Source organism: Eucyclogobius newberryi, unplaced genomic scaffold (genome assembly GCF_026437365.1).
Source record: "Eucyclogobius newberryi isolate DKJ021-1_F unplaced genomic scaffold, fEucNew1.0.hap1 SCAF_18, whole genome shotgun sequence".
NCBI classification, from domain to species: Eukaryota; Metazoa; Chordata; class Actinopteri; order Gobiiformes; family Gobiidae; genus Eucyclogobius; species Eucyclogobius newberryi.
The window spans coordinates 5432138-5458900 of NW_027315812.1; the positions used below are offsets into that span (position 1 = coordinate 5432138).

The following is a 26763-nucleotide window of genomic DNA, read 5'->3' on the forward strand; positions in this document are numbered from 1 at the left end:
TTATTTTGGTCACATTATATTTGTAAAGACTAAATTAAAAAAAAAATCACAAAATGTTTAGAGGAAAAAAAATGTTTGTTTAAAATTCAATTGAAAGAAAAATGTAAATTTTCCAAATAAATTAGGTCCTTTTTTAATTTAGTTGAAAGAAACGTGACTATTTTAGAGGCAAAATCAAGTTAATGTCAAATTGATCATTTAGAAAGTTTGATTTTTTTAAGCAGGTCCCACAAGAAAATTTTGGATTTTATTGTTTTGATCATGATATTACCGCAATTGTTGTACTAACATTTTACATCGTGACATCCTTAGGTACAGTCATTCTTTACCTTTATAACAGAGCTAGAGCGAACGAACAACCACCACAAACCACCACAAACCCAGCTTTAACGAACCTCAAATCTGCTCAAGAATCGTGGAAATGTGGAAACGTTTTGCTCAAAAGGCTGTGAAGAAAGTGGCTTCAACGCAAAGATGAAAATCCGCTTGAAAAATAAACTGTACAGCGTATTTGATCCATTACCGTACGAACACAAGCTAAGTTCACAATAGCTGCAGCATGTTTTAGTCCCAGGAACACTGAAAAATACATAGGCGTATTCTGTGGCTTTTACAAAACTGCTCGTCGCTGTCCATCCGTCGCAGCAATGGAGGGAAAATCCAAGTCGATTTCCAGTTTTTACGCAAAATAAAACCGAAAAACTGTCTTTTCACGTTGTCCTTTGCAAAAGAAACGCAACTATAACACTTGACAGGACACACGAAGCCTACGTCTGCCACCTCACGCACATTTACGGCCTTCTGAAAAGAGCACTTCCAAACAAAACCGCTCGCTTGGTCCTCATTTTCCCCCCAAGTCTTGTCGGGAGAACGTTTTTTCCCATGTCCGTTACGATTCCCGGTCGCTGTCGTCCCCTCCGTACATGTCGGCCAGTTTCTTAAACCTCGGACCCCACTCGCTCAAGTAGTTGTAGTCCTGGTCGCCGTCCGTCGTTACCGATTCCAATGAGCTGAGCGATTCGGCGACCGATCCGTTCCCCTCGTAGGCGTAGGTCGCCAACGAGTCGTATGGCGGCGCCGTCGGGTCGGTGTCGTTGTCCTGCAGACGCTGGCTGATGAAGTCCCTCACGTCGCCGTTGTTGTCCCGGGGTGGCGGCGGGACGCTACGCCGCACCGCCGGGTTGAAGTAGGTCTCGGGGATGATGTCGCGCCGCTGCTTGTTGTCCTCGATGGCCTCCGGGTTGCGCAGCGTCCCGATGTCGAAGGCCTGCGTGTCCTCCTCGCCGCCGCCCTCGTCGTTGTAGCTCACCACGTTGTCCCGCACGTCCTCTTTGGAGATGATGAGCGGCTCCTTCTTCCGCTGTTTCCTCAGAGCGGCGAACAGCACCACGATCACTGCCACGGCAACGGAAAGAGAGGTACGTTAGATACAGATGAGGGATTATAGGAGATGTGTATTCCAGTGGTTCATGTTTGTTATTGTGGGGTTTCCGGGTCATGAGGACAGTTTTCTTGGCGATGGTTGGAGCTGTGAGTGTTTTGAAGGTTTTTTCAGTGATTATTGTGCGATCCCCGAGCAGAGAGAGGGGATTATGGGATGTAGATAGTGCCTGTGTGACCTCTTCCCAACAGGATATATGTGTCTATACTTTTCTGAGTGCAATGTGTCCAAATCTCAGCTGTGAACCCCACGTGAGATCCTCTGTTCCCCGTGGAATGTGTTCTGGGAAGTGGTTTGTGTTGTATTCATTCTAAGTTGGCATTTTTGAACATATTTTTACAGATTTGGGTCCAGAAGTTGGCATCAGGAGTAAATTACAGGGCTATTTTCCCATTTTATTGTTGGCAGGCAAATGGTCTGAGATGGATTTGAAATGATTTTCTATATTTTGGAGAGACATATTAATCTAGTCTTGCAGATATTGTAGGCGGGAGTTCCAAATTTGTTGATCTGACATTTATTTTTTCCATAACTGATGATTTGATTTGTAGGTATTTTGAAAAATAATTGCTCCTGATGCCAAACTCCAAGTGTGGAAATGTTGTAAATATGTTGTTTTTAAAAAATATGTGTGTGAAACATGTGGGGAAGTTGAGTGTTTTTGAAGCTTAAGAAGTCAGAGTTGTTCCAAAGTGGGTGAAGTTAGATGGTGGAATGTGTTACTGGGTTAAATTTCCACCCGGCCGACGTTTTATTGATTTATTGTCAACTATAATCAGTTCTTTGCATAATGATTGTTCTATTTCTAGCCGTATAATATCAGATTGTAGCCCGTAGCGTACTAAATTTAATCCTTGGTGTTTCATTTTTCCAATAGAAGTGAGCGATACTGGAGTCTAGACATTTAAAGCAGGTGAGTTTGGGGCGGGGTCATTCTTTTCTGACACTTTTAATCATCCTGGACGTGTCGTTTGTCTTCCACTCTGACCTTCATCTTGTATAAACTGGTTAAGTCTCCATAACTATCCAAAACGGGTCAAAACCTCCTGAAGCAGCTCGTCCTGGCCACGCCCAGCTCCAGATCCGACTCTGGTTTTACGTAGCGCTGCGATCACGGGTCAAATGCCGAGGATAGAGTCTAATCTGAGTGACGTAACGCAGTAAAACGGGACAATATTTAGAGCGTTTTATCTGCAGCGACGCATGGACACTCGCTGGAGCCACGCCCTCTCACCTGTGCTCAGTAGATCAGTCTCGACCCGATACGTCCAAGAAAAGTGCGATACAAGAAGGAATTCAGTGTGAAACTAAAGGCGACGCAGCTGAAAGTCTGTTCTAAGAGATCTTCCCGTGCGTTTCAGAGTCCGTACAATCCAGATAACGATTGCGATTACTTTTATGGTAAACTCGATGATTGCGATGAATGTCTGCGGCCGGCGTAATCGGGTTTGTGCTTGTAGCTGTTCCTCTCTTCCTCGCTAATGTGTTCTCTTTGTAGCCGTGATCACATTAAGTCCTGTGCTTTGGTCTGGGCCTGAATGATCCGCCCACAGGAAGAGAAGAATCCGATTAAACTGAAACACAAACCGTCTTTAACACCTGCTGCTGCGGCGAGACCCGCGCGCCGCCTGCAAATCTCATTTTGAATATCACGGGCTTCATTTAAAAGGTCAAAACATAAAGGAGTGGGTTTGAATAAAGAGGTGTTCACCCCCTGTTGGTGGCGTCGGAGCCCGTCACTGGAGCGTTTGACCCGACACACATCATATTTGTTCTCTCTGTTTTGTCGTGATATTAATGTTTGTGTTACAATTGTAACTTTACCAAACTGAACTTTCTGAAAGACAAAATAAAGTTCAATGTGACAAATAACTTTGGAATCTGTTTGTTTTGATCTAGTTCTTTGGCTGTAGATTGAACTAAAATAATACTTTTTGCTTCTAAAATTGTCTTATTGTCTTATTCCTCAAATTGGAAGGAAAATGTGCATGTTTCACTTGACTTTTGCTTCCATTCTGATATTGTGAAGGTTTAAAATGTATAAAAGGGTGAGTAAACGCTCAGACTACACATTAAAGGGTGTCTAAAAGTTGTGACGACACATTAAAGGGTGTGTAAACGTTGAAACTACACATTAAAGGGTGTGTAAACATTGTGACTACACATTTGAGGGTGTGTAAACGCTCTGGCGACACATTAAAGGGTGTGTAAACGCTCTGGCGACACATTAAAGGGTCTGTAAACATTGTGACAACACATTAAAGGGTGTGTAGACGCTGTGACGACACATTAAAGGGTGTGTAAACGTTGTGACGACACATTAAAGGGTGTGTAAACGCTCTGACGACACATTAAAGGGTGTGTAAACGCTCTGACGACACATTAAAGGGTGTGTAAACGCTCTGACGACACATTAAAGGGTGTGTAAACGCTCTGACGACACATTAAAGGGTGTGTAAACGTTGTGACGACACATTAAAGGGTGTGTAAACGCTCTGACGACACATTAAAGGGGTGTGTAAACGCTCTGGCAACACATTAAATGGTGTGTAAACGTTCTGCCGACACATTAAATGGTGTGTAAATGCTCTGCCGACACATTAAAGGGTGTGTAAACGTTCTGACTACACATTAAAGGGTGTGTAAACGCTCTGCCGACACATTAAAGGGTGTGTAAAAGCTGTGACGACACATTAAAGGGTGTGTAAACGTTCTGGCGACACATTAAAGGGTGTGTAAACGCTGTGACGACACATTAAAGGGTGTGTAAACGCTCTGCCGACACATTAAAGGGTGTGTAAACGCTGTGACGACACATTAAAGGGTGTGTAAACGCTGTGACGACACATTAAAGGGTGTGTAAACGCTGTGACGACACATTAAAGAGTGTGTAAACGTTCTGGCGACACATTAAAGAGTGTGTAAACGCTCTGGCGACACATTAAAGGGTGTGTAAACGTTGTGGCGACACATTAAAGGGTGTGTAAACGCTCTGACGACACATTAAAGGCTGTGTAAAGGATCTGACGACACATTAAAGGGTGTGTAAACGCTCTGACTACACATTAAATGGTGTGTAAATGCTCTGACTACACATTAAAGGGTGTGTAAATGCTGTGACGACACATTAAAGGGTGTGTAAATGCTCTGACGACACATTAAAGGGTCTGTAAACATTGAGACTACACATTAAAGGGTGTGTAAACGCTCTGGCGACACATTAAAGGGTCTATAAACATTGAGACTACACATTAAAGGGTGTGTAAACGCTCTGGCGACACATTAAAGGGTCTATAAACATTGAGACTACACATTAAAGGGTGTGTAAATGCTCTGACGACACATCAAAGGGTCTGTAAACATTAAGACTACACATTAAAGGGTGTGTAAACGTTCTGACTACACATTAAAGGGTGCGGCGACGCCCACTCACTCAGCAGGATGACGACGCACAGCAGGATGGCCACCAGGGCGCCCGTGCTCAGCCCCGCCCGAGCCGTCAGGGCCTCGGCGTTGCACAGCTTCATGTTGCCGTCGCGGTCGCACGTGCAGACTTTGACGGTGAGCGTGCTGGTGCTGCTCTGCATGGGGAAGTCGCCGTCCGAGATCACCACGGGAACGTGGTACACGCTCATCTGGAGGCTGCTGTAGCTGCTGCGGCGGGTCAGGATCCACGCCGTGTTGTCTGCGGACGCAAAGAGGCGCTCGTCAGGCCCGGACCAATCACAAGGCAGTGTTGTGGTGTGGGCGGAGCTTAAAGTGACGCACCACAACGAACAGATTAAATCAATTTTGGTGGAAAAACTGTCTGATTTAGTGTTTTTTTTTTTCTCATCTGTATTGAGAAATCTCATCTGAAAACGCGACACACTCACCGGAAATGACGTCGCCCTCAAAACAACGTTGTCTTTATTGATAACTGGAGTGCGTTTTGGGGAAAGCCCGGGCTCATACGCAGGGATGGCATCCATCCGACTTCGGAGGGTACATCCCTATTAGTTCGGAATTTGACCGATAGTCTTAGTCGTGTTAAGTGACCATCTAGGGATGAGCCCCGGGCGCAGAGCAGCAGTTTAAGACGCTCCTCTGTCGCTGAACTCTCGCCCGTTCTGTTACATGTGAAGTGTTCAGATTCAAGACAGATAGAGACTGTGTGTGTCCCTCGTGTCCCTCGTGTCCCTCGTGTCCCTCGTACAAATAATGCCAAAAAGTCACATCTCAGAAAAAATATTTCAGGCGTCAGACCAAATAACTTAAGGAAAATAACAATCACAAATGACACAAATACACAAATGAATAAACACGTAAAATGTGGACTGCTAAACATTAGAGCAATTTCCTCCAAATCGCTCTTAGTTAATGAATTAATTAGTGACTATAACATAGATCTTCTAGCTCTAACTGAAACGTGGCTTCAACAAGACGACTACGTCAGACTAAATGAGTCCACCCCACCCAGCCATGTTAACTTTCAGACTGCCAGGAGCACAGGCCGAGGTGGTGGTGTGGCAGTGATCTCCCACTCAAGCCTACTCATGAGCCCTAAAACTAACAATGCATTTCACTCATTTGAAAGCCTTATGCTGTCGATCACATGTCCAAATATGAAAAACCAAAAAGGAGTTTTGTTCATAGTTATCTACCGACCTCCTGGTCCCTATTCAGAGTTTTTAACAGAGTTTTCTGACTTTATATCAAACTTAGTGTTAGCCTGGGATAAAATAGTTATAGTTGGAGACTTTAATATCCACGTGAACATGAGTGATGACGCTCTCAGTAATGCCTTCAGCGCCTTGTTAGACAGCATTGGTTTCACTCAGAATGTAAATAAACCGACTCACACTCACAAGAACACTCTGGATCTTGTCCTAACGTATGGAACAGAGATTAGTGACCTCATTGTCCTCCCTCAAAACCCTATATTGTCAGATCATTTCCTAATTACCTTTCAGTTTATTCTTAAAGATCATCCAGCCCCACAAAATAAAGTTATAATGAAAAGGACAATATCTGAAAAATCTATCTCAAAATTCAAAGAAATAATAGAGCCAATATTCAGTGACATGTCATGTGATCATGTCATGTGATCATGTCATGTGATCCTGCTGAGAACAGCTTTAGTCCCAGTTTAAGTGATCAATGTGTCGACTTGACCATGAATTCTCTGAAGTCTGCTCTTGACGTTGTCGCGCCGTTAAAACAGAAGGTCATTAGGCCAAAGCGCGCCTCCCCATGGTACAACCAAGAACTGCGTTCACATAAACAAAGAGTTTGAAAGTTAGAGGGATTATTTCGTCGCTCTCACACCGAAGAATCCCTAAAAGCATGGAAAAGTTGCCTGCTGTCCTATAAGCAGGCTCTGCGTAAGGCCCAAACCAGATATTATTCAAATCTAATAGAAGTCAACAAAAGTAACACTAAATTCCTTTTCAGCACTGTAGCTAGGCTAACAAACTGTCACAGTGCAGTAGAGCCCTCAATCCCAGCTACACTTAGCTCTGATGATTTCCTCCTATTTTTTAATAATAAAATAAAAACAATCAGAGATAAATTAGATGAAATTACCCCCGCTATTAGCCCTGAACTAGCCCAAGCTGTAAATCTAACGTCCCATATAAATCCACCTGTGAACTTAGAAAGGTTCACAGCTGTTGATCAAGCAGAGATAACTTCAGCCATTATGTCCTCTAAAAGCTCAACTTGTGTCCTAGACCCCATTCCAAGCAGACTCCTCAAAGACATTCTCCCCCTAATTATAGACCCTATTCTTAATATAATAAATACTTCACTCCAAAGTGGCTATGTTCCACAGTCCTTCAAACATGCAGTCATTAAACCTCTTCTGAAAAAGCCTAATCTAGATCCCGACCTATTGGTAAACTACAGACCTATTTCAAATCTTCCCTTCGTCTCTAAAATCCTTGAAAAAGTTGTAGTAAAACAGCTTTGTCGCCACCTGCAGGACAATAACTTATTTGAAGTTTTCCAGTCAGGGTTCAGAGCCCACCACAGCACTGAAACTGCACTAGTTAAAGTCACAAATGATTTGTTATTAGCCGCTGACGATGGACTGGTCTCAATCCTGGTTCTGTTGGACCTCAGCGCAGCGTTTGACACCATCGACCACAACATTCTACTGCAGAGGTTAGAATGTGATGTAGGTGTTGGAGGAACAGCCCTCAGCTGGTTTAAATCCTATCTATCTGATAGGTTCCAATTTGTTAATGTAAACCAGAGCTCCTCACCAAGCTCTAAAGTAATTTACGGTGTGCCACAGGGTTCGGTACTCGGTCCAATTCTGTTTACTCTTTATATGCTGCCATTAGGTAACATTATCAGAAAGCATGGCATTAACTTCCACTGCTCTGCAGACGACACTCAGCTGTATTTATCAATGAAACCTGATCAGAGCGATCAAGTAGACAGACTTAGTGCTTGTGTGAAGGAGATAAAAACCTGGATGACACTAAACTACCTGCTTCTTAACCCTGAAAAAACTGAGGTCATTGTGCTTGGCCCTAAGCATCTACGAGACGCTCTATCTGAGCAGATAGTCACACTGGACAATGTCAGTGTAGCCTCCAGTTCTACTGTAAGAAACCTTGGAGTCTTATTTGACCAGGAGCTCTCATTTAAAGCTCATATAAAACAAGCTTGTAAAATAGCCTATTTCCATTTGCGCAACAAGAGCCAAAATCAGAAGAATCCTGCCTAAAAGTGATGCCGAAAAACTTATCCATGCATTTGTAACGACTAGATTAGACTACTGTAACTCCCTGCTTGCAGCGTGTCCTAAAAGCTCCATAAAAAGCTTTCAACTGGTTCAAAATGCAGCAGCAAGATTACTAACAGGAACAAAAAGAAGAGAGCACATTACGCCAGTGCTGAAGTCTCTTCACTGGCTCCCCGTCGAGTCTAGAATCAAATTCAAAATTCTACTCTTGACCTACAAAGCCATAAATGACATGGCCCCATCCTACCTCAAAGATGCTATAGAACCATATCATCCAAACAGAGCTCTTCGCTCTCAGAATGCCGGCCTTCTGGTGGTGCCAAGAGTCTCTAAAAGTACTGTAGGAGGTAGAGCGTTTAACTACCAAGCTCCTGTGTTATGGAATCAGCTCCCGACCCATGTTAAACATGCTGACACAGTCTCTTCATTTAAGTCCAGGCTTAAAACGTTCCTCTTCAAAATCGCTTATGGTCAGAGTAGTTAGGAACAGAAACATAAACCCACAGCTTTAGCTACGCTGCCCTAGGAGTAACTATGCTGGGGGAAGTATGACAGCTTGAGCACTATCCTCTTCTTCTGACTACTTATGCTATCAAACAATATTTATTTTTTGATTCCACTTGCAAACTGTTCACCGCCTTCTTTTCTTTCTCTCACTCCTGAGGACCTGTGGACCCAGATGCCCCTCCCCTGGTGAAGTGGTCCCTGCCCTGTGTGGACGGTCCCTCATCTGCCTGAAGAGTGGGTCCAGCTCGCCTCCGACGGTCCCTCATCTGCCTGAAGAGTGGGTCCAGCTCGCCTCAGTCGGTCCCTCATCTGCCTGAAGAGTGGGTCCAGCTCGACTCAGACGGTCCCTCTTCTGCCTGAAGAGTGGGTCCAGCTCGACTCAGACGGTCCCTCTTCTGCCTGAAGAGTGGGTCCAGCTCGACTCAGACGGTCCCTCTTCTGCCTGAAGAGTGGGTCCAGCTCCAGTCTCCTCGTGTCCGTCTGTCCGTCTGTGAGAGTCGGATCTCTCCTTCACTGGAACTCCTCCAGGTTTCTACGCTTTTTTCCCAAAGAGGTTTTTTTGTAGTTTTTCCTGGCCGAGAAGGAGAGTCTAAGGACAGAGGACCCTGGGACATCGTCCCTCGCCACCACAGACATTGTCTGACTTCATCGCCACCACAGACATTGTTGATTCATTTCTCCCTGTGGCCCTCAGAGGCAACTGTTGTTGTGATTTTGGGCCTTACAAAAATAAATTGATTTGATTTGATTTGATTTCTGTTTTTCCTTCCTGCTGCAGTCAGACTCTACAACAATCACTGTTAGCCCTGAAAACGTGCAATACTGTCATACCCATGTGAAATACTGTCATACCCATGTGAAATACTGTCATACCCATGTGCAATACTGTCATACCCATGTGCAATACTGTCATACCCATGTGCAATACTGTCATACCCATGTGCAATACTGTCATAATCATGTGCAATACTGACTTAATCATGTGCAATACTGTCATACCCATGTGCAATACTGTCATAATCATGTGCAATACTGTCATACCCATGTGCAATACTGTCATACCCATGTGCAATACTGACTTAATCATGTGCAACACTGTCATACCCATGTGCAATACTGTCATACCCATGTACAATACTGTCATAATCATGTGCAATACTGACTTAATCATGTGCAATACTGTCATACCCATGTGCAATACTGTCATAATCATGTGCAATACTGACTTAATCATGTGCAACACTGTCATAACCATGTGCAATACTGTCATGAGCATGTGCTATACTGACTTAATCATGTGCAACACTGTCATACCCATGTGCAATACTGTCATAATCATGTGCAATACTGACTTAATCATGTGCAACACTGTCATACCCATGTGCAATACTGTCATACCCATGTGCAATACTGTCATACCCATGTGCAATACTGTCATAATCATGTGCAATACTGACTTAATCATGTGCAACACTGTCATACCCATGTGCAATACTGTCATACCCATGTGCAATACTGTCATACCCATGTGCAATACTCTCATAATTATGTGCAATACTGACTTAATCATGTGCAATACTGTCATATTCATGTGTAATACTGTCATATTCATGTGCAATACTCTCATAATTATGTGCAATACTGACTTAATCATGTGCAACACTGTCATACCCATGTGCAATACTGACTTAATCATGTGCAATACTGTCATATTCATGTGCAATACTGTCATTCCTTATTAAGAATATGGGAGGTTTTGTCGATAGTAGTTTTGTTTATAAGTTTTTCCATTAAGAGTGTTTCTTTAAGTTATCTGTTCTTTTACTTCTGTATCTACTTGCGTTGCAACACAGAAATTTCCCCATGTGTGGACAAATAAAGGATTAGCTTATCTGTTTCCCACGACGCTAATGGAGTTTGGTGCACCTACTGGCTGCAGAGGGAATTACAACAGACTCATGAGAAAACCAAAGGACTGAAGTGTTCAGGTGCAGGAAAGCAGCTGTACGGAGCGTGATTAGTCGGCAGAACTGTTAGAACATGATTAAACGCCCCAAAAAAGCCCAAAAAAGCCTATTTCGCATCATTTGTGTCCTTTTGGGCCAAACAGGAAAACAAACAAGTGCTTCAAACATTTGTCATGATGTGTTTTGTGTTTCCAGATGACATTCGATTTTGTTCATCTAAGAAACTATTTTCCGCTGGTTGACATTGATATTTGCTCAAAAGCGCGCTGTTAGCATGCTAGTTATTATTTTAGCTGTATATCCTTAATTTGATGCCTTATTTGATCTATTTTACTGTCACTTTTATTCATTCTTGACACAGTTTTTGAATTGTGTTCATTGAAATGGCAATAAACCTTTTTCTCTGGCCTTTTGACACGAACTGAGTCATTATTTTACTACTTCATCTGTATTTGTAGTTGATTGTGTCTATGTATTACTGCACTTTTATGTACTGCACTTTCATCTACTGCACTTTAGGCTTTATGAATAAACTTTGACATTTTTCTGATTCTTTAGTGTTGGAAAACTCGCTCTGAAAATCGTGTAAAGCTCTAATCAACTCATCGTGGCCAATACCGTATTTTCCGGGCTATAAGTGGCACCTTTTTTCATAGTTTTGGCCGGGGTGCGACTTATATTTACATACTTATATACTTATACTCCGGAGCGACGTATATGTGATATTATTTGTTATTTTCACACTTGCAACTGTATTTCAAAAAAACATATATAAGTCGCACTGGAGGTGCGACTTATATATGTTTTTTTCTTCTCTATTATGCATTTCTTGGCTGGTGCGACTTATACTCCAGAAAATACGGTAATTTGAATACATAATGAACAACCTCTGTTTTTCCACATTTTCCGGTTCAGATTAAGATTCAAAAACATGAAAATATAACTAAACGTGACCACGTGAACCAGGCCAGAGGGAGGCCTGTTTATCGTTGCCGTGGCGACCGTGTAACTGCCGCTGGAGTCGGTTGGTCACATGGCGTTACCTTTATTGTCGCGCACGGTGAAGTTGGCCTTTCCCGCCGCCTCTTGAGCCAAACTGAAGAAGAAGCGATGTCCTCCGAGCGGCTCGTCCGGGTCGGAGGCGCTGATGGTCTGAATGCGCTGCACAAACAACAACAACAACAACATTAAAATGTATCATGCAGATGGAACTGAACACACTACATTTAAAGCCACACTGAAACATTCGACACAAAACAAGGAGAAAACTGTTGTGCACCTTTAAGTCCATTTGAAACTGACTGATTTGACTGACTTAATTGTAAAAAAATAAATACATTATATATAATTTAAAATGTGTGACGTAATAAAGTTACGTTCTACATTTAAATAAAAATCAAGTTTTTCTTAATGTTTTGTAAAAATGACACAAATTTTCTGGACGTAAAATCGAATGGACAGAGCAAAGTTTAAGGTTTTTGCTTATTTTCTTTTGACATATTAGAAACAAAAACATGTAAAGAGAGAATTTTGGTGATTTTTTGTAAGTAATATTTGAGTGAACTAGATCTGACTGAAGAAACCAAACGTCCTTTAAGTGCCTATGACAAGTTTTTCTAATTATTACTTAGTTTGACCGAATAGAATAGAATAGAATAGTTAATATTTATCATAGTTTTACATCAATCAAGTGTCAGTTTGTGAAGGAAAATAAAGAGTTTAAAATGACAGGAAGTGGAGCTGAATCCCTCTGTGATGTCATCAGTGTGCGACACATGGTTGGACTAAATAAAGGTGTTTTATGGTGTTATTGTGTCAGATCAGAACTGTTGTGTCGTTTATGTGGAGTTTGGCTCTTGTTTACAGTCTGGTCGCTATGGTAACAGCTCAAAAACGCACTTAAAGACACGTTTCATCACATTTCTGTTGGATTGACATAATATTGTTATTGGAAACTTGAGATATTCATTCTTATTATTATTTTGACCAGTCGACTTCTAAAATAATGACTTTTTGCCGTGTACTTTTCTCCGTGTGGATGTTATTTCTTTGCCTGGAATGTTCCACAATACGACTTTAAACGCATCCATCGCACATTTATTCAATAACAGACATTTTACATGACTTTTAAAACCACTTTTCTTGTTTGTTCGTCACAGAAACTCGACTTATCAATAAAGAAACGGTCCAAACGTTTGTGTTAATTGTGGGTTTAGCGCCGTGTTTACTTTTATAATCCCTTCCATTTCTTCGGATTCAATTAACTGGTGTTTTTAAAGGCAGACGATGACATCACTGAGAAACTTTATTAATTATCAAGTTCTGCTTCACAAATAATCATGTTTTGCGTCGTAGAAAGTTGGTCTGTTCTTCATTTAACTCAAGTCTCTTGTAAATATAATTATCCAATTTAATCTATTACTATTAGAAGAGTTTAACTTTAGAGTGGATGTGCTAATACTTTATATATGGCCTTTTTTAATCCAATATTTACACATATTAACATCTTTTTCATTTACATAAACACTGCTCTAATTAAAGCGTTTGTTTTCAACGTTTCTTAATTAAACCAACTTTTTTACTGTAGCGTTGCCTCTAAAGCTGAGCCGCTCCACACATGTATTTATTCCTTTATTTCTTTATTACTAATACACAAACGCAGCTGTAATGAACGTGGTTTGAAGGAGAAATGCTCAGAACGAGTCTGAGGATGATTTATGGACTTTAACTCATCACAGGAGACGTCCAGATCTCTAAAGTCACACGTCTGGGACATTTTGAGTGTTTTTGTGAGGCTCAGGGAAGGAGCAGAGAAGAGCAGCTCGAAAACACGACTCCGGCTGTGTTTTTGATGAAGGAACAATGTTAGAACAGGCTAAAGGCTCAAAAAGGTCACATTTGCGTAATATGTGTCCTTTAATGGGCTTCGAGGGCTGAAACGTCACTAAATCGGCTTTTTTTACTCTTCCAATGGCTTTATATTCTATTTATTAATTTAAACGGAGCCGCAAATGAAAGTAGTAGTGTGTAAACTGCAGTTACGCACTTGTGCAGTAGCAACAGAGTCCGCCATTTTGAAAGGGGCACAACAACACGTCTACAACATACGATAATCCAGGAAATATGAGGCCAACATGTAAAAAGCCTGCATTCTGTAAGGTCATTGTTCTGTAAGGTCATTGTTCTGTAAAGTCATTGTTCTGTAAGGTCATTGTTCTGTAAGGTCATTGTTCTGTAAAGTCATTGTTCTGTAAGGTCATTGTTCTGTAAGGTCATTGTTCTGTAAAGTCATTGTTCTGTAAGGTCAGGTCATTGTTCTGTAAGGTCATTGTTTTGTAAAGTCATTGTTTTGTAAGGTCATTGTTCTGTAAGGTCATTGTTCTGTAAGGTCATTGTTCTGTAAGGTCATTGTTCTGTCAGGTCATTGTTCTGTTGTCAGACGGCGCGATGAGAGCTTTGTCGTGTGCCTTAGTTTAACGTTGTCGTCTAAAGACTCAAAGTATTCGTAGCTCATGATGCGGTAGAAAAGGGCGCAGTCGTGGTGGTTGCTAGAACATCGCGTGCCCCTTTCAAAATGGCCTCCAGTTTCTACAGTTCACTCATTGCTGTAAGATCCGCAGCGTTTGGTGGAACAAAAAAACATTTTCTTGTCAAACTGTTGTCACCCGCTACGTTTTTGTGTTAAGAAATGTTTATTACAAGGTTGTTAGCTTGTATGCTAATTTCGGCGCTAACAATCCCCACAAAACCCGTGGTGATGTTTTCTAACTCCGCTCTGGCGTTTTTCTCGTGTCGTCGAGCGGTTTTCAGATGATAAAACGGACCCGCCGTTTCATAGTTTGTGATGTTTTGATGCTAACGCTCATGGAAATGCATTAGCGCTAATAATAGACATTTGTTGCTCTACTCTGTTACTACTTACTTGACTTGAAATTACTTGTAATTGGGATATTTATCTTTTATTAAAGTAGTTTTGACGAGGAAAATACATTTAATAATCAAAATGTCCCAAAAATTATAAATAAATAGAGATTTTTCATCAATAATTCACTTTATTTCAACATATTCTCCATCTAGAAGGCTTCAGTCAGCACATTTTAACATTATTTGTAGCTAAAATTCTCTATGTATGATAAAATAATCGTTAGTTGCAAAAGTTTTGACTAATAAAGGCTAACGACTTGGCTTAATGAGCTGATGATATTTCCTCAAACGACTCGTCTCCGTCGTTTCGCCCGTCGCCCGGACATGAGCGTTTTCTAAAGGTCTGAGCCTGTGTTTTCCTCCGTCACGTTTATCAAAGCGCCGCTAATTACTGCGGCGCAAGCGTAAACCTGATCCGGGGAAACCATGGCGACGGGACAGGAAGGAAAAGCAGGAGCCCATGACGAAGGCTTGAAACGCCGCGACAGTCGACGAAGTTTGGACGTCATTATCTTTATATTTTAAGGATATTTCGTTACGCGTGTGATTTATTAATTTATTTATTAACGTACACTTTGACCCTTTAAAATATTGTAAACAAAAACATTCTGAGTGACACATGAGCTCGGTTTAAACACATTTACCGTTGGATCGATTGTCGATTGTAACAAGACGCGCTGCATTTTTCATGACGGCAAAAATCCTGATTTTTAGGTTTTTACTGGAAAAACACTGACGGAAATGTTGATCCCACAATAGTTTTTCATTCATATAGTACAAATTTTACCACAATTTGTAGAGTTTTTCCCACTCAAATACAATTTTGAAGCAAGAAAACAGAATTTTTTCCATTTCAACGCAACAGAAAGACAAACTAATCGACATTTCTACCCTAAAAATTCTAAATTGTCACTTAATTCAGGTCATGAAGGCTTAAAAACATTAGCTTTGGATCTGATGTCGGTTACCGTATTTTCCGCACTATAAGGCACACAAGAAAATACTTTGTACTTCATTTTGCCTCCAGTTTGGAATTTTAAACATTGTGAGGACATTTTAATGGACTTTAAAGGGCCCATAGTTCTGAAAAAGATCAAGATCATAAAATTAATTAAGAAAAGGTCAAATTTGTTCATATTTATGTCATGTTTTACAGATCAATCCTTATCTACTTCTGATACGAGCTAGAGTATCGATTAACGTCTGCGCTAATCGATTTTTAACCCCTCCCACCACCAGACAAACCCTTCTCCTTCCAATCTGCGCCGAGCTTCACCCGCTAATTGCGAAGCCCATTATAATCCCGGTCCCTCTGTAACCACGGCGACGCCCCGTCCGCCCCCTGATTGGCTTTATCGCCGCCTGTACCTGATTGGCTTTGGCGTTCTCGCACACGAACGCCTCGTAGTTGGCGGCGAAGCTCGGCGGGTTGTCGTTGACGTCGAGGATGCGGACGTAGACGGGCACGCGGCTGACCAGGCGAGGGTTGTCTAGGAAACGGGAGGAAGGGGAAAAGAAAGCGTGTGATTGTTTAAAGTCACACGGACCTGTCGGGTAATCAAGGCGAAGACACGGGATCAACACGGACGTTAGCGCTATGGCAACAGGCCTGTCGCTACGGCAACCACGCTAATCTAATCCAAATATGATATGTGGAAGATAATGGACCGGTTAATGTTAGAGAGGGTAAAGGTTAGGGACGATGTTAGGGTAAAGGGTAAAGGTTAGGGACGATGTTAGGGTAAATGTTAGGGACGATGTTAGGGTAAAGGGTAAATGTTAGGGACGATGTTAGGGTAAAGGGTAAAGGTTAGGGACGATGTTAGGGTAAATGTTAGGGACGATGTTAGGGTAAAGGGTAAATGTTAGGGACGATGTTAGGGTAAAGGGTAAAGGTTAGGGACGATGTTAGGGTAAAGGGTAAATGTTAGGGACGATGTTAGGGTAAAGGGTAAAGGTTAGGGACGATGTTAGGGTAAAGGGTAAATGTTAGGGACGATGTTAGGGTAAAGGGTAAAGGTTAGGGACGATGTTAGGGTAAAGGGTAAAGGTTAGGGACGATGTTAGGGTAAAGGGTAAAGGTTAGGGACGATGTTAGGGTAAATGTTAGGGACGATGTTAGGGTAAAGGGTAAAGGTTAGGGACGATGTTAGGGTAAATGTTAGGGACGATGTTAGGGTAAAGGGTAAATGTTAGGGACGATGTTAGGGTAAAGGGTAAAGGTTAGGGACGATGTTAGGGTAAATGTTAGGGACGATGTTAGGGTAAAGGGTAAAGGTTAGGAACAATGTTAGGGTAAATGTTAGGGACGATGTTAGGGTAAAGGGTAAATGTTAGGGACGATGTTAGGGTAAAGGGTAAAGGTTAGGGACGATGTTAGGGTAAAGGGTAAATGTTAGGGACGATGTTAGGGTAAAGGGTAAAGGTTAGGGACGATGTTAGGGTAAATGTTAGGGACGATGTTAGGGTAAAGGGTAAATGTTAGGGACGATGTTAGGGTAAAGGGTAAAGGTTAGGGACGATGTTAGGGTAAAGGGTAAATGTTAGGGACGATGTTAGGGTAAAGGGTAAAGGTTAGGGACGATGTTAGGGTAAATGTTAGGGACGATGTTAGGGTAAAGGGTAAATGTTAGGGACGATGTTAGGGTAAAGGATAAGGGTAAAAAAAGGGTTAGGTTCGTAAAATTGGTAAGGTGTAAGTACATTTAAGCAGTAAAAAATGTCAAAGTTTAGGCCAAGTGAACTCATTACCGTGGCAACCAGATCACTCCCTTCAGACAAATATAAAGTGAACAACCAATACATTTGAAAGTAATGACTTGTTTTTTTTGAGGAGATTATTTCAGTTTGTTATTTTAATCAGTTTTAAATCAGTTTTAAATATTATATGCTCAGTTGAATTAGCATTAGCATCGAGAAACAAACGCTAACCCTCATAAACACACGCGGATCCTTTAGTGAAGTGTGTTTTCAGAAAGACATCTTATAGTATTTATAATTAGACTTAGAGAAAACTGTACTGACGCTAACACTGAGCTAGCCACGTGCTAATGTTCACAGAGACCATTACACCTTCACACCTCCTTTAAAATGTGTTTATTGCATGTTCTGTTGCGCTCTCAGTCGATCTCGCTTTACGTAGTTATACTAAAGTTTATATTAAAGTAAATATTTGAACCGTAACGGAAGAACCAGAAGGAGAACCAGCGTCTATTCTCGCTCATGGCACAAAAACACAGAACAGCCAAACGTGTTTTTATTTCGAACAGTTATTGACGCCGTTTCCATCCATTCACAAGACGTTCAGTGGCGCTCGGTTAAATGCGACGTCACAATAAAGACAATACTTAGAGGATGAGTCATGTGTTTATTCTGCGTCATTAGCAACAGACGCACAAACATATGGTCAGAAAACAACGTGTTATGTTTTTTCTGCTGTGTATATTTATTTATGTTTATTTAAATGTAAAACCCAATATTGATCATTGTAGAGGCTAATCCTAGTTCTTTGTTCCTTCGTTTTAACCTCTTCGGAAAATAATGACTGCATGAGCCTGTTTTAGGTGTAGGACCACTGGTGTAGTCGCAGCACGATAAAACCACCGTGTTGCTCCAGCCATCTCTCTTTATTAACAGAGTTTTACAACAAAACTTCTTCACCTGTTTTACATGACAGGTAACAGTAGTGCGCCCCCAAGCGTCCAGGACATGCACACACATGCAAACTTCTTTTAAATAAAACACAAATGAGTTATTATGAATAACATAAATTTAAGAATGTAAAATATCAAACCATATAAAATGGCGCTTACAATCATAAGCATTATTCAAACAGGATCAGGGTAAACAATTCAGTAATTAGTGTTAGGGTTTAGGGTTAGTGGGTTAGGGTTTAGGGTTAGTGGGTTTGGGTTAGTGGGTTTGGGTTAGTGGGTTAGTGGGTTAGGGTTTGTGAAGCTTTTATAGATTTCAAAATGTCTCCGCGCTCCATTTTACGTCCAGATTTGAGCTAAATTAACGGACCATTTTTCTACAATTAAAAAGCGGAAAAGACGTGACCCTGAAGTACAAGTCTTTGTCATTTGGAGTGTGGATCGTCGGGATGTGTCGATGTGAAAAGACTTTAAAACGAGACCGTTTCATAAGATCGTGTGGATTTTTAGTTCATTTTCTTTGGACCTCAACAACACGGCCGCGAATGACGTTTGACGCTACAGTGCAGCCGCAGAACGAGAAACAAACCGAAGATGGTTGAAAAAAAAGCGACGTGTCATAAAATCTGTAAAAGAAACAAGTTCAAAAGCGTCACGTTTTGGCGGTGAAACGTCGCCGTTCCTCGCTCGCCGACTTACTGAACTCGGTGGCGAGGACGGAGATGTTGTGCCAGGCGCTTTCCTCGCGGTCCAGTTCCCTCAGCGTGAAGAGCGAGCCGTTCCCCGCGTGGACGTTGAACACGCGGTCCATGTCGGTGCGCCGGTCGATCGAGTACCTACCACACACAAAGGTCAAAGGTCAACGCTTCGTCCAGAATGTTCTAAAGAAGGGCATTAAAACGAATTGACTTTGAGCAACTAGTAATGTCTATGGCACCAACAGGCCAAGTTACAGGTCAGATCTGTGGAGAGGCGACCCCAAACACAGTAAGAATGAGTGTTTTGTCGAGTCATTTTGAGAAATAAAAACACAGAAATAAACACTTGATCGAGTGACTGTAATAAAGCCATTCAGTGGGATTATTCAGACCCTCCATCAGGAAAAGTTCCATAGTTCCCCTTTAAAGCCAGTACTTTTTGCACGTCTGAACTCTCACCTTCATTTGGAGTTGTTCAGGTGCGGCGCGAGTAAAACGCCTCATTGTGCCCGAATGCGCTCCGGGGGGCGCTGTAATGGCGGCGGGCGCACTCACAACAATCATCGCAAGCTCCCATTGAACCGCGAGCTAACGGCTAATTTAAGCTAACGGCTAATTCGAGCGTCACGTTCGAGCGGAGGCGCTAATGATCCGGAGACAGGCCGTTTGGAGACGACGGCAGAGAAACAACACCGGCTAAAAATACAACAACTGCAGGGGAAAGTATTTCAGTTTAGCTACAGGAAAACGACACAAATACAGCAAAACAGCAGCAGAAAGTAGAGTTTAAAGGTGTAACTTTACTCGTGTAGATACATGGGGATGTTATTACTTTGCCAGTAACGTTCTACAGTGGCATTTTAGCCCAAATATCTTACGTTTATTCAGTCACAAAGCATTTTAAATAGTATAATAATACATTCAGAGTGTTTTAAATAGTATAATAATACATTCAGAGTGTTTTAAATAGTATAATAATACATTCAGAGTGTTTTAAATAGTATAATAATACATTCAGAGTGTTTTAAATAGTATAATAATACATTCAGAGCGTTTTAAATAGTATAATACATTCAGAGTGTTTTAAATAGTATAATAATACATTCAGAGTGTTTTAAATAGTATAATAATACATTCAGAGCGTTTTAAATAGTATAATAATACATTCAGAGTGTTTTAAATAGTATAATAATACATTCAGAGCGTTTTAAATAGTATAATAATACATTCAGAGCGTTTTAAATAGTATAATAATACATTCAGAGCGTTTTAAATAGTATAATAATACATTCAGAGCGTTTTAAATAGTATAATAATACTTTCAGAGTGTTTTAAATAGTATAATAATACATTCAGAGCGTTTTAAATAGTATAATAATACATTCAGAGCGTTTTAAATAGTATAATAATACATTCAGAGCGTTTTAAATAGTATAATAATACATTCAGAGTGTTTTAAATAGTATAATAATACATTCAGAGTGTTTTAAATAGTATAATACATTCAGAGTGTTTTAAATAGTATAATAATACATTCAGAGTGTTTTAAATAGTATAATAATACTTTCAGAGTGTTTTAAATAGTATAATAATACATTCAGAGTGTTTTAAATAGTATAATACATTCAGAGTGTTTTAAATAGTATAATAATACATTCAGAGTGTTTTAAATAGTATAATAATACATTCAGAGTGTTTTAAATAGTATAATAATACATTCAGAGCGTTTTAAATAGTATAATACATTCAGAGCGTTTTAAATAGTATAATAATACATTCAGAGTGTTTTAAATAGTATAATAATACTTTTAGTGCTTGTAGTGTAATGCCATACTGTGGAACATTCCAGACTAAGCAAAAACAGTTATGTACAGAGCATCTTTAAGTCATAAATAACCAATGCGATGTAATAATGATTCTGTTTATCATTTCAATATTTAGTTAATAACAAACAAAGCAAAGTCATTTTTTGCGTGAGATTTGCAAATGTTTGATATTTTATCCCAATATTCAGAGTTGGGACGAACACTGTGACTATGTATTTACAGAATAGTGAATACTTCATAATACTTCATTAAAATGTACTTTGTAATGTATTCTGTGACACGCTCCAACATGGTGCTGAAAGATATTCTGTTTTTGATGGAAATAAATGTAAAATCAAACAAACAGATTGTCATTGTTTTGTTAATAAAGACAAATAAAGTTAGTTTTTTTTAATAATACATTGTAGAAAAGGTCTTGATTTTTAAAACATTGTCCAGATAAAAACCTTTTCAACAATCGATCGCTCCTGGACGAATGAAAGATGCCACCATATTTTTCTAATAATAATTAAGATAAAAATATTGTAATTTGTTCTACATTTATTTATCACAGAAGAGCCACAGGAGCAGCAATTTATCGTTTTTTTCTCACTTGAAGTCCAAACACCACGATGTGTTTGAGGAAAGTCACTGTCACTAAACCAAAGCACAAACACGGCACAAACACGGCACAAACACGGCACAAACACGGCACAAACACGGCACAAACACACTACAAACACCGCACAAACACACTACAAACACAGCACAAACACACTACAAACACGGCACAAACACACTACAAACACGGCACAAACACGGCACAAACACGGCACAAACACGGCACAAACACACTACAAACACGGCACAAACACGGCACAAACACACTACAAACACACTACAAACACGGCACAAACACACTACAAACACGGCACAAACACGGCACAAACACACTACAAACACGGCACAAACACACTACAAACACCGCACAAACACACTACAAACACGGCACAAACACCGCACAAACACACTACAAACACCGCACAAACACACTACAAACACGGCACAAACACACTACAAACACGGCACAAACACACTACAAACACGGCACAAACACACTACAAACACGGCACAAACACACTACAAACACGGCACAAACACACTACAAACACGGCACAAACACACTACAAACACACTACAAACACGGCACAAACACACTACAAACACGGCACAAACACACTACAAACACGGCACAAACACACTACAAACATGGCACAAACACACTACAAACACGGCACAAGCACACTACAAACACGGCACAAACACACTACAAACACGGCACAAACACACTACAAACACGGCACAAACACACTACAAACACGGCACAAACACACTACAAACACGGCACAAACACACTACAAACACGGCACAAACACACTACAAACACGGCACAAACACACTACAAACACGGCACAAACACACTACAAACACGGCACAAACACACTACAAACACGGCACAAACACACTACAAACACGGCACAAACACACTACAAACACGGCACAAACACACTACAAACACGGCACAAACACACTACAAACACGGCACAAACACACTACAAACACGGCACAAACACACTACAAACACGGCACAAACACACAAACTGTCCACTCGGGCCCGTGGTCGCTCTCCTCTCCTTCGCCGCAGACCACAGACGAGTCTCCGCCTCCGGGACAAATAAAGACACTTGGCGGCCGAGGTGTGGACTTTAAGGGGCGACGGGAGGAGGACGAGCGGGCGGAAGGCGTCCGGCTTCAGGCTTCTCGCTGCCCCCCCCTCGAGGGCCCCGCCGTCCGCTCCGCCATCCATCATCCGCGGCCCTGGACGAGTCCCGAGCGAGCGAAGTCGGGGAAAGGTCTGGATATTTGTCTTGTTCTGAGCAGTTCTGACACGTGGGAATCGGACTATTTTTGACCCGAGCCCGACACGAGGAGGATCCTGTTCCAGATGTCTTAATCCTGAACGTACATGTTTTTATGAGTCGTGTGCGTGAAAAAGAGGTCTCGATCTCAATGGGTTTAATAAATAATACAGTTTAAATACATTTTAGCCATTATTTTTCAGTCAAATCGTCCAACAATTATTTTTATTGTACTTCGAGACTTTTTAAATACATTATCATCACATAAAGGTTGAAACATGAGGACAGATGGAGAATATTTACAAATAAAGTGTATTATTCATTAAAATCTTGAAAAAATGTAGTCTTTTTTGCGAGTGCTTCTGAGATACAATTGTCAAACTACGACAATGCTTTGTTTTTTTCCACTTGGTTCATCGTTGCAGCCGTCTACATCCGACCATCTTTAAGTGTCACAATGTTCACATCACGACGCAAACGTTTGTCTTTGAGGATGTGATGGAAGAGGATTTAAAATGTGCAACAAACAAAGTATTTCTCAGGACAAATTCAACAGGAAGACACAACTTATCGTGTAAAACTAGCATCTGAGCTAACGGCTAGCTAACTTTGAATTGACTTTTGCTTCTGGTAAACATCTAGTGATCATTAAATGTAGTCAAGCGATCGAGTTTGAGCAACTAGTAATGTCTATGGCACCAACAGGCCAAGTTACAGGTCAGATCTGTGGAGAGGCGACCCCAAACACAGTAAGAATGAGTGTTTTGTCGAGTCATTTTGATAAATAAAAACACAGAAATAAACACTTGATTGAGTGACTGTAATAAAGCCATTCAGTGGGATTATTCAGAGCCTCCATCAGGAAAAGTTCCGTAGTTCCCCTTTAAAGCCAGTACTTGTTTAGGCCTTTTTACATACATTCTGTCCCGTTCTTTTCGAAACACGGACAGCAAAATAAAAACATGAACAACATCGAACTTCCAGCTCCATTTATTAAAAAAATTCACCGTTAACGTTGGATTCTTGGCTCTCGTGAAACAAATAAAACGTGTGAAACTGTTGCTGCCTGCAGCGTTCGTCCAACACAATGTTCAGATTGAAGAGGCTTTTACGCTGCTCGTTAGTATTCTCTTCATTTCCACGTCACAAAAGTAAAGTGAACATTTCTCACGAGGCTCTTTTGTTGCAGCCAAAGAAAAGCTCATGTTTCCAGCTCTATATTCAAGTCCAGAGCGGCGAGCGCACCTCGTTCTTCTTCCCGCTCCAGTCGTTTCGTAGGTTCTGACTCACTTACGTCTGCTGCACTTTGGACCGTTTTAGTTCAGCACAAGAGAAGAAAAGCACCATGTCGTCTACTGTGGTTCATATGAAGTGAGATGTATTCTTCATCTCCAGCGACAGGAGCAGAGGCCTCCAGCGACAGGAGCAGAGGCCTCCAGCGACAGGAGCAGAGGCCTCCAGCGACAGGAGCAGAGGCCTCCAGCGACAGGAGCAGAGGCCTCCAGCGACAGGAGCAGAGGCCTCCAGCGACAGGAGCAGAGGCCTCCAGCGACAGCCGTCGATACGGGGTAAATACAAGATGGACGACACAGGAGGAGGAAGGGGGCGGGGTCAAGGTTTGCACTTAAAGACAACAGGACGACGAGAAAGGACGCGGCGGACAAGGACGGACAATATACTTCAATAATCAGTCCAAGGCTGTTGTGTTTGGTCTTTCATTTCAGACCTGGTTTAGTCCTGGTTTAGTCCTGGTTTAGACCTGGTTTAGACCTGGTTTAGTCCTGGTTTAGTCCTGGTTTAGACCTGGTTTAGTCCTGGTTTAGTCCTGGTTTAGACCTGGTTTAGTCCTGGTTTAGTCCTGGTTTAGTCCTGGTTTAGACCTGGTTTGGACCTGGTTTAGTCCTGGTTTAGATCTGGTTTAGTCCTGGTTTAGTCCTGGTTTAGTCCTGGTTTAGTCCTGGTTTAGTCCTGGTTTAGACCTGGTTTAGTCCTGGTTTAGTCCTGGTTTAGACCTGGTTTAGTCCTGGTTTAGTCCTGGTTTAGTCCTGGTTTAGACCTGGTTTGGACCTGGTTTAGTCCTGGTTTAGACCTGGTTTAGTCCTGGTTTAGACCTGGTTTAGACCTGGTTTAGTCCTGGTTTAGTCCTGGTTTAGTCCTGGTTTAGTCCTGGTTTAGTCCTGGTGGGACTGTGGGGGGGCTCCGCCAGCGGGGGGCGATCAAAACAACCCTGACAGACACTTCAGAGCTCCACCCGACCAACAAACGCTCTCATCACATCTCAAGAAAGAAAAGACAGAAGTTCAATGTCGAGAGATATGAAAGAGAGAGAGAGAGAGAGAGGGGGGGAGGAGAGAGAGAGAGAGGAGAGAGAGAGAGAGAGAGAGAGAGGGGGAGGAGAGAGAGAGAGAGAGGGAGAGAGAGGGAGGGGGAGGGAGAGAGAGGGAGGGGGAGGAGAGAGAGAGGGGGGGAGGAGAGAGAGAGAGAGGAGAGAGAGAGAGGCGTCTGCTGAAGTCTAAAAACAAACAACAAAATGTCAATTTGATTCTATTTTAAAGAATGATCAGAGCGGCAGGTGCGGCAGGTGTCAGCGCCGGGTTCACGTCTCGGTTTTTACCTGTCAAAGTCCCTGGTCCAGTCCCTGGTCCAGTCCTTGGTCCAGTCCTTGGTCCAGTCCTTGGTCCAGTCCTTGGTCCTTGGTCCAGTCCTTGGTCCAGTCCTTGGTCCTTGGTCCTTGGTCCAGTCCTTGGTCCAGTTCTTGGTCCAGTCCTTGGTCCTTGGTCCAGTCCTTGGTCCTTGGTCCTTGGTCCAGTCCTTGGTCCTTGGTCCTTGGTCCAGTCCTTGGTCCAGTCCTTGGTCCTTGGTCCAGTCCTTGGTCCAGTCCTTGGTCCAGTCCTTGGTCCTTGGTCCTTGGTCCTTGGTCCAGTCCTTGGTCCAGTTCTTGGTCCAGTCCTTGGTCCTTGGTCCAGTCCTTGGTCCAGTCCTTGGTCCTTGGTCCAGTCCTTGGTCCTTGGTCCTTGGTCCAGTCCTTGGTCCTTGGTCCTTGGTCCAGTCCTTGGTCCAGTCCTTGGTCCTTGGTCCAGTCCTTGGTCCTTGGTCCAGTCCTTGGTCCTTGGTCCTTGGTCCAGTCCTTGGTCCAGTCCTTGGTCCTTGGTCCAGTCCTTGGTCCAGTCCTTGGTCCTTGGTCCAGTCCTTGGTCCTTGGTCCAGTCCTTGGTCCAGTCCTTGGTCCTTGGTCCTTGGTCCTTGGTCCAGTCCTTGGTCCTTGGTCCAGTCCTTGGTCCTTGGTCCTTGGTCCTTGGTCCTTGGTCCTTGGTCCTTGGTCCAGTCCTTGGTCCTTGGTCCTTGGTCCAGTCCTTGGTCCTTGGTCCTTGGTCCTTGGTCCTTGGTCCAGTCCTTGGTCCTTGGTCCTTGGTCCTTGGTCCAGTCCTTGGTCCCTGGTCCAGTCTCTTCCACCTTCTCAAATATCAGGTGCCGTTCCGTTTCCCGTAAAAGACGACTTTCTCATATTTGACGCCGCAATAAAACGCCGAGACTTCAACCTTCGAGCGCCGAGTCCCTGCGACCGCCGTAAAACCCACAGAGTCCTCGTCTCCTCCGCCCTCGTCTCCTCCGCCCTCGCCTCCTCCATCCTCGTCTCCTCTGCCTTCGTCTCCTCCGTCCTCGTCTCCTCTGCCCTCGTCTCCTCCGTCCTCGTCTCCTCCGCTCTCGTCTCCTCCTCGTCTCCTCCGTCCTCGTCTCCTCCTCGTCTCCTCCGTCCTCGTCTCCTCCGCACACGTTTTCATTATTCTTGAAGCGGCCGCGGTGCTGAACTCGCGGCCCTCGTTGTTATGAGCGAGGTCGAGCTCCGAGACCCAAGGCCGCCGCCATCAACCGATTTTATGAAAGAATCACACTTTTATGGAGATGGATTCACGCCATCAGAGGTAATAAAAGTGCAATAAAGACTCAGACGACCCAAAACAAAGTTAAAGGGGATTAAGATGCCACTATATTATTATTATTGTTGTGATTATTGCAGCGTTTGGGACTCGTTTAGAATGTGCAATATTCAGCTTTTTCCACCAAAAATACTGAACCAAACTAAAACTCGGACGACTTCTTCTACAAATCTAACTAA

General features: G+C 42.3%; 1 protein-coding gene across 1 annotated transcript in view; it reads right to left on the reverse strand.

The window, feature by feature from the left end:
• Positions 1 to 373: 373 nt before the first annotated feature.
• Positions 374 to 26763, reverse strand: part of LOC140364317 (cadherin-6-like) — an 87942-nt gene continuing 61552 nt past the window's right edge. The window contains exons 7-11 of the mRNA XM_072450414.1: positions 18925 to 19061; positions 15941 to 16062; positions 11692 to 11809; positions 4875 to 5126; positions 374 to 1395 (exon numbers count right to left, since the gene is read on the reverse strand). Coding sequence (XP_072306515.1) covers positions 890 to 1395; positions 4875 to 5126; positions 11692 to 11809; positions 15941 to 16062; positions 18925 to 19061 — 1135 coding nt within the window. The 3' untranslated portion in view covers positions 374 to 889. The remainder of the gene's footprint in view (positions 1396 to 4874; positions 5127 to 11691; positions 11810 to 15940; positions 16063 to 18924; positions 19062 to 26763) is intronic.